General features: G+C 37.1%; 2 protein-coding genes across 2 annotated transcripts in view; both read left to right on the forward strand.

The window, feature by feature from the left end:
- Nucleotides 1–1,751, forward strand: part of LOC108596542 — a 76,311-nt gene extending 74,560 nt beyond the window's left edge. The window contains exon 8 of the mRNA XM_017982434.2: nt 765–1,751. Coding sequence (XP_017837923.1) covers nt 765–943 — 179 coding nt within the window. The 3' untranslated portion in view covers nt 944–1,751. The remainder of the gene's footprint in view (nt 1–764) is intronic.
- Nucleotides 1,752–3,878: 2,127 nt separating this feature from the next.
- LOC108597651 (myeloid differentiation primary response protein MyD88) lies at nt 3,879–7,312 on the forward strand. Its single transcript, XM_017984306.2, has 5 exons — nt 3,879–5,296; nt 5,353–5,615; nt 5,684–5,852; nt 5,909–6,098; nt 6,159–7,312. The coding sequence occupies exons 1-5, from the start codon at nt 4,813–4,815 to the stop codon at nt 6,559–6,561; spliced, it is 1,509 nt and encodes a 502-aa protein (XP_017839795.1). The 5' UTR covers nt 3,879–4,812; the 3' UTR covers nt 6,562–7,312.
- The last annotated feature ends 1,202 nt before the right edge of the window (nt 7,313–8,514 follow it).

Raw genomic sequence — 8,514 nt, forward strand, 5'->3', positions numbered from 1 at the left:
GCGGCAAAACAAAAGACAAAAATATGTAGTACGGCATGTTGTAACTGCAACAGTTACAATTACAGTTATAGCAGACAGTGAACCCAAAACTAACACCCCAGCCCACTCTTTGGGTGGCGGGGGGAGGTGGCAAACCTGTTTGCGCCCACAAAGCGAGCGACGCTTGGCAGTTTGCTTTCATTGCTTGTCCAGCTGGCGAGCACACGTATGATTGATTGGCAAACAAATTTTGACACTTTACAGAGAGAGTGTAGAGAGCTGTGTGTGTGTGTGCAACTATCAGTCGGTATGCCACGCCCCATTGCCCATTGGTTTGGTCGGTCGACGCATATCAATTTGTTTGCCGTTAATTAAAACTGCTGTAAAATGCACAAAAGCGTTGCGCAAACAGTCGCAACAGTCGGGGGTAGTCAGCAGTCAACTGGGCGTGGCAGAGTCAGCATTGTAAGCTTAAATAGTTCAATGCATGAGCTAAAGAAAGGAGAAGATGTAAAGCGAGTGCGTGCGGGTTACGATTGTGTCTTCGTCTGATGTTGAACTGTGCTTAAAGTAAATAGTCTGGATTGATGAAAGTTACATTCAAGAATTCATCAACAGGCATTTACTTCAACTGCAGTTTAAACAAATTGCAACGAGAATCGAAATAACAATTTAAATTGTGCGGTGTGCGTCGTCGTTACTTGTTCCATTTGAGCTGCTCTTACAATTTTGCATAAATTATAATTGAGAAAACTTCTGTAAACTAATCGTTTTGTAATTTGCAGTGCGTCAGGAGAACGAGCGCAATATGCGTGAAAATTTGGAGCGCACGCTTATGATGAAGAATCTAACGGAACTCAATTTGCAGCGTCAGCAGCAGCTGCAGCATCAAGCGCTGCAGCAGAGTCAACAGCAGCTACAGCAAGCGGTTGCCGTGGCCGTGGCAACATTGCAATTACCGTAACAACAGCAGCAGCAACAGCAACACACTGGCACACAAAGTTATGCGCACAACTAAGAATATTTTTAATGCGAACGCGTGTTGGCGTTGAGAATACAAAACTAGAATGTTATTTACAATGTGTTTGGGTTTGACAAGCATTGTAAACGTATTTATTGTACTTGTATGCTAAATGTAATTAACACTTGTTACAAACTGAGCCTCAGTCGCTATGCACAAGCATCCTTTAAGTGTATTATTATTATTATCCTTTGAACAAATTGTTTGTAGAGCAAAAGGTTTCGTGCGCCAGGAAATATTTTCTTTCATTGGTTTCACTTCGTTTGCTATTATTACAATTAATTGCCTCCACCCCTCCACCCTCCACACCTCCCTCTCCAAACTTGTGCGTAGCGCTATAAGCGCACAGCTAAAAGTAAAAACAATTAATAAAAGTTGGTCAATAGTTATATTATATATGTAACTGCAAGTTGTTAACTGAACGTAGGCGTAAGTGAATGTTATAAAGAAATCAAAGTTTTTGTAAGTGTAAGTAATAATTAACTAGGCAAGCTACAAACTAAAACTACAAACTACAACTAAAGCTAAAACTACAACAATTTCCATTATAAGACACATAATTGCAATAATTATAATAATAAAACTATATTATTAGATTTTTTGCTCACTTGGTTTAGTTTTTTGGGTGCCGCAGCCGAAGCCAAAGCAGGCGTTTAATTAAAAGCTAACGGTAAACACAAATTGTTGTATAGCGTATAAAATCTAGTACATAGGCCTAAAAAAAAAAAACAAAAACAAAAATAAATAAAAGAAAACATAAACGAGCTTGTTGTCGAATTAATTTTTAAATTTAGCTAAACAATAAGTTGACAGCGCCAGCAACAACAACAACAACAACTCAAGAACAACCAACAACAACAAAACCAAATTAACTAAACTTAATCTTGTGTAAATTGCTGTGTGTTTATTTGTTAAACAATTTGTTGAGCATTTTTTATATACATTTAAGCAGTTTGTGTATTGCGTATTGTGTATAGCTATAGTTTAATTGTATGTTTGTATGTATGTGTGTTTGATTTGGCGGTTTTTTGGCAAAAACACTTTAACGAAATTAGCTAGAAGCGTAATTCTAACGGTTTCAAGCAGGGCTAACAGCTATTTAATTGCATACTTGCCTATATACAATATGTTTTCAATACGATTTGCTATAGCTTGAGTTGCACACACTCACACACACACACATTCACATAGGTACAAGTATAACAGTAAATATAAGGGCAAACAGGTCGAATTTGTTGTTTTTTGTAAGTTTGTGCCTAATTGAAAGTCAATGTTGCTGCAGCGTCAATATCAAAAATTAAAAATCAAAAACACATAAATAAATTAAATTAATAACTAACTAAGCTGCAATTGATGTCAATAATGTAAACGGTTAACTGCTAGCAAAAAAAAAATAAAATTTTTGGTATAGAGAATAAACAAAAGTTCATACAAATCAAAGTAAAACTAAAGTAATTGAAAAGCTTTAAATTAAAACAATTTCAAATCTAAACAAAGTTAAGTGTCAGGCGAGTACATTCAACTAACACATGGATTATGCTACAAAGGAAAATACACACACACACACACACACACATGTAAAATCAACATTTTTGTCAGCTGAATTGTAAACAATTTTAGGAAGACAACTACACTAACAAACAAACAAAGACACACACACACACTAACGAAAATTCGCATAAATACAAAGTACTTTGTCAATGCATTACACATAAGTACATGATAAATAATTAAATGCGATTAAAATTTAACTAAAAATACTAAAAATAAACAAACTAAGCGAACTTTTCTCTGTATAAAGCTTAAGCTGAATTATTATACAACACGGATAAACAGACAGACAGTCAGAGAAGGAAACAGGGAAAAAATTAAAGCTCATATTAAACGCTCATGTATGAGCAAAATTTTAGCCTTTCCATAGTGAGACTTTGAGTGCCCAATAAACTGCAGCTCGCGCAATTATTTATAAACATACACTGACACATACTCACACACGAATTGAGGCAAATTGTATATAGCTAAATTTATGAACAATAATAATAAATTGAGCAAAACATGCATAGCTTAATAACATAATAACTGTATGCGTGTAAGTAAAGTATTCTGATTAATAAACAAATTAAAAGCAAAAACATTAGCGTAACATAAAACTTAATATGTGCAAGAGTTCAAACTTAATTGTTAATTGTTGCTCGAAATCAAAATGAAAATGGAAATCAAACAATTTGAACGCATTAAGCGTTTTATTCATCAAACCAAAACTGTTGAACTAAAGTAACAGCAGAGAATTATTGTGTCACCTGTGTAGTATATCAGTATTTGTAACTGAAAGGTATTGAAATTGATAAATAAGAAACAACATAAAAAAAAATACAAAAACAAACAAGTAACAAAACTTAAGTAAAACTGAAACCAATGAAAATAAACTGAATTTTTAAATGGAAAAAAAAATATGGTCTTGGCTTTTATTTGTGTTTGCAGAGCAAGCATCGTATTCGATACTTTTTGAAATGTTTATTGCGCGCCGATGATTTTAACATTGCATACTCAGTCTTTAACATTACAGCGCTCGCTCTTTAACATTTCAGTGCTCAGTCTTTACAGTGCTCACTCCTTAACAGCAGTGTGCGCAAAATTTAACTTTACAGTGCTCAGCTGGTAACATTACAGTGCTGGTCAAATTTTGATCGTTTGTTATTGTTATGTTTATTCGTACAGTTGCGAGTGAGAAAAGACGATGTTAGAGCGAGAGATTCAAGACTCTCATCGGTATGAGTTCGCATCAATTGTTCGATACTGTGGATAATACTTGCTGGTGAGATTTCAATATTTGGTATTTATATAAATATTGTGGCTGTCGATTAGTCTGGCAGCTCTATGCCTGGCAACACTAAAACAATAGCCTGTTGCGCATAAAATGGAAAATATTTGCGATTAATTAGCAATTAACAGCAGTAAATAAACTGCAGCACGGAAACAAAAGTATTTGAAACGTAAATTACAAAACAATTAAGATAAACAAAAGGCATCAACAGCTGTAACATAAGCAAATGAAGCAGGCGAAAGCAAAGCAACAACGAGAGCTACAACAACAAAAAGCAAGTCGCGCACTGCTCAATAAAATTTATTTTTGTGTTTAGACCTCTGCAAGTTCTCCGCCAGCTTTGTGCTGTCCACAAGTGTGAGCTCGTTAATGTGAGTGCGTGTATCTGTGTCTGTGTGTGTCTGTGAGTGTATAAAAATATTTAAACAAAATCTTCGGCGCAGACAGGGTAAGAAGAGGTCGCGCAGATCGGACAATCAAAAAAGCAGACAGATAAACAACAACATCCCCCACCCCCTCAGCCACAGTATAGACCCAGTGGCAGTGCCAGCAAATTTTTAAATCGTACGGTGACGGCGACGGCGCGAGGTGTTCGAGGTCAGTTCAGTCATTTCGCGTACGGCCGTGTTATATCGTCCAAACGTCTCCCGCCCCTCGTATGCTGCGCATCAACGACTTCGCCACCCGCAGCAGCCGTTTGCCGCACGCGCGACGATTTTGATGCTCGCTCACGCTCAGATCTAAAAAACAATAGCGCCAGCAAACACCGAAAAAAAGCTTAAATCAAAAACAAAAGCAACAGTAACAAAAAAGGCCTGAGTGCAAACAGAACGAAATTAACGACGACAGACTCACGCGGATTGTGTTTTTATTTTTTATTGCTCAGCTGATAAGGCGTGTGCACACGGCTGATAAATATCAAAAACCAGAAACGGCTTAAACATTATTGCAATAATCATAATAATAATTATAATAACGTCAAGTGCGAATGCGCCCTCAATTCGTATGCCACCAACATCCGCACTCATACACACAATCATCCGTACATTATCATCATACCCATACGCCGTTCCAAACGCCAGGCAGTGACGTCAGTCGGCTGGATCGTTATCGTTATAAAAAAATGGTGATACCGGGGCCCGAGCCCGGCAGCGTTACGGCTGCTGCTACTGCTGGCTTCAACCGTACACCTCTAGCGGAGTTGGGGGCCGATACACGCCGCCAGCTGGCATGCATGCTAAATCGCAAAAAGGTGCTACGCTCCGAGGAGGGCTACGAGCGCGACTGGCGCGGCATAGCCTCGCTGGCGGGACAACGCGACTACATCGATGAGTTTGCCAACATGCCGATGGATCTGGTGCTGAACAGCTGGATACGACACAATCCACAGACAGCCGAGGTGGGCAAACTGGAGGAGTATTTAGGCATTATAGATCGCTGGGATGTGCGCGATGATATACAGGAGAACCTGAGTAAGTAGACACGCGCAATCTATAGACTATAGATTAAACTATTGTACGCTTTGCAGTCAAGGACACAAATCTTTATAATGTCAAGCAACAAAAGCTCGAGCAGCTTGGGCTGGTTCCCAGCAGCGCCAAGCCTTTGCTGGAGAAGAATAACAACACTTTGGGACAGGATGTCAATATACTAAGCTGCGATGATCAGGAGAGCCTGCAGAATCGTCAGCCCTTACCTAAATATAATGCCTGTGTGCTGTATGCGGAGGCGGATCTCGAACATGCCACCGAAATCATGAAGAATCTAGAGTCTCCACGCTACAATTTCAAGGTGCATTTAACAGCAGCGCATGACTAAGCCGAGCTATTATTAACTGCTTCGCTCTGTCTCTTTCTTAGCTATTCTTGCGGCATCGTGATATGCTATCTGGTGTGCCCTTTGAGCATGTGGAGCTGTCGCAGTTTCTCGCCACACGCTGCAATCATTTAATAGTTGTATTAACCGAAGAATTTGTCAAAAGTCATCAGGATGTATTTGTAGTTAACTTTACGCAAAAGCTGCAAATTGGTAAGTGACAAAATAATACACAAGCGTTTAGTTTTTTAATAATTCTTTATTGGCAGAGAACCGTTCACGCAAAATTATACCCATATTGTATAATCCCAATATGGTTATACCACAGACCTTAGCTATCTACACACATATCAAGTATACGGCCAACTCGAGCCTTTTCAACTTCTGGGACAAACTGGCGCGTTCGTTGCAGGACGTCGATGCAGTGTCCATTTACAGCAATCAGCAACAGCCTTACACGTGCGTGCCTAATTTAAATTATTTGCAATTCATATTATAATCAAATTGTTGCTTTTGTAGACCTACGACACCCGAAGTGGCTGCAATGCCGGAAACGCCGCGCATTATGCTCAATGATACGGATGTGACTGATCTGCCCGATTACAAATTACCGGAGCCAAAGAAAATGACGTTAGTTGGCGCCACCAGCACACCGCTGCCAGAGTCTAAGCAGCGCATGAAGGATAAATTTCTGCAGAAGCTCAACTTTAGCAGCTCGCCACGCAATGGCAGCACCGCCAAGCCGCTGAAGCATGCGCACTCGATTAGCGTCATCAATATACAGGAGCGTGAGCGCACGCTTAGTGCCAGCAGCTCCAATCTATCGACTACCTCGGAGAGCAAGAAGCGCTCCAACAAATGGAGTTCCAAGTTGCTCAAGAAATTTACACGCAGCAGCAGCAAACTACAAACGCCTTGCTAAGCAATTAAGAAAGAAAGAAGAATTTTCCCAGTTAAAGTCATCGCCATTGACCCCTGCTCACCTTCCATAAATTGTAGTGATTTCGTTATATAATCTAAACTAAGCCTAATGCAAGTCAAGCAAGCAAGCAACTAACTTAATAATTTTTATATAGACGCACTTGTTAAATTATATAAGCCCACAACGAATAAAGACAATATACATATGATATATAGCCTGCACACATGCATACATGCATATATACACACATATAAAGACAATAATCAATACGCGTTGAATGTTAGCTCAACTAAAACCATATGTACAAACAAAAATTAAATGAAATGAATGAAAGAATGAAAACAGCACAGAGAACAGCACAGCAAAACAAATTGAGAATTGTAAGGTTAAATGTGCAATATATAGAAAGATACGCATATACTGAGACAGTTGCTAATCGAAACGTATATAGAGACACACACATATACAAGCACACGCAATTAGTTGTTAGTCACGCGTTTGATAAGTGACTTACTTAATTCAATTAAGTTCAACAAATGCCGCTCAATAAACGCTCCACGCCCAGCCTGCCCCCCTTCTGGGTGCTTGGAACGCTTGTCAACACTCCAGTCTGAACCAGACTGCAGATGATGTATAACTTGTACGCGTTAGATAGCGTTAGAAATTGTGTGAACCACTTTCAAATGAATAATTTATATATACTAGATGCGTCTAAACTGCTGTGCATATAATTAAATGCAACAGGGCTGCAGCAAATATAATTTAAACAAGCAGTCAATATATAAAACTATGAAAAGTAATTTAATTTTAGCATACTTTAAATTATTGTATACCTTAAAAAATTAATTGTTTACTATTGAACTTCCTTATACCTTATAAGCATACTTGGCTCAGCAGCTTGAGCAATCTGTCAACGATTTTAGTTAATGTGCCTGCTGATATGTAAGTCACGCGCATTTGCAGTACTTGTTTAAATTGTTATGATTACTAATGTGCATGATAAATGCAAAAACAAAGTGCCTTAAAGCAATCGAACTCGAACTCGCGTGCTTTTGCATATATTTGTGTACTTAATGAAAAGCTCTCAATGAGCTGGCAATAAACCTTTCAATGTTATATACGCTCAATATACACACACTATACTATATATACTATAGTTTAATATACATGCACGTTTTGTGTTTAAACTTCAAAGTCGTCGCTTGAATTAAAAAAAAAAAGTGAAAAATACAACAACAATGCTTAAAAATAAAACTGTTTTGGTGGAAGCGTCTGGTGGTTCCCCCTGCACTTCAAGTAAACTTCCGCTGCCATAAATTGTATAATTTTGTTTAAATTTTTTTGTATTTATTTTTCATTTTATTGTTTAAATCGCTTCATAAATAACTTTTTTGTTTGTTTTTTTTTCATGTTTTGGTTGTTGTAATCGAATTTTATTGTTTTTGTTTTTTTTATATTTTTACGTTTGTTTTGCTTTGTTCTTTTTACCCATGGTGAATGTTTAGTTAATTTTTTGTTTTCGCATTTATGTGAATGTTTTTTATTTTTAAATTTACTTATGCATGTTTTAAATGTTTTATTCATGCCTTATGTGTTCTTCGTTTTTGTTATTAATTATTTTTATATTCCTTTTTGTTTTTTGAGCTCTCTTTTTTCAATGTTGAACAAATTGTTTGTTGTTTGTTCTCACAACATGAGCTTTATCTGCATTAAATGTTTTTATTTTAATTGAATTGTTCTCTTTGCTTATGTGTGTGTGTGTGTGTGTTTGTGTGAGTTTTTAGCTTTTACTTTTGTTATTACTTTATTTGTTATTATGTGTGTGTTTCTTGTATATGTATATTTAATGTTTATTTATTAAGTTTTTTCTTTCGCATTTTTAACAAAATTAATAAAAACAATTCATTATTTTTGCTTTCTTATCTTCATTATTTTTTTTTGTGTTTTTCCTTA

This window comes from Drosophila busckii, chromosome 2R (assembly GCF_011750605.1).
Source record: "Drosophila busckii strain San Diego stock center, stock number 13000-0081.31 chromosome 2R, ASM1175060v1, whole genome shotgun sequence".
NCBI lineage: Eukaryota > Metazoa > Arthropoda > Insecta > Diptera > Drosophilidae > Drosophila > Drosophila busckii.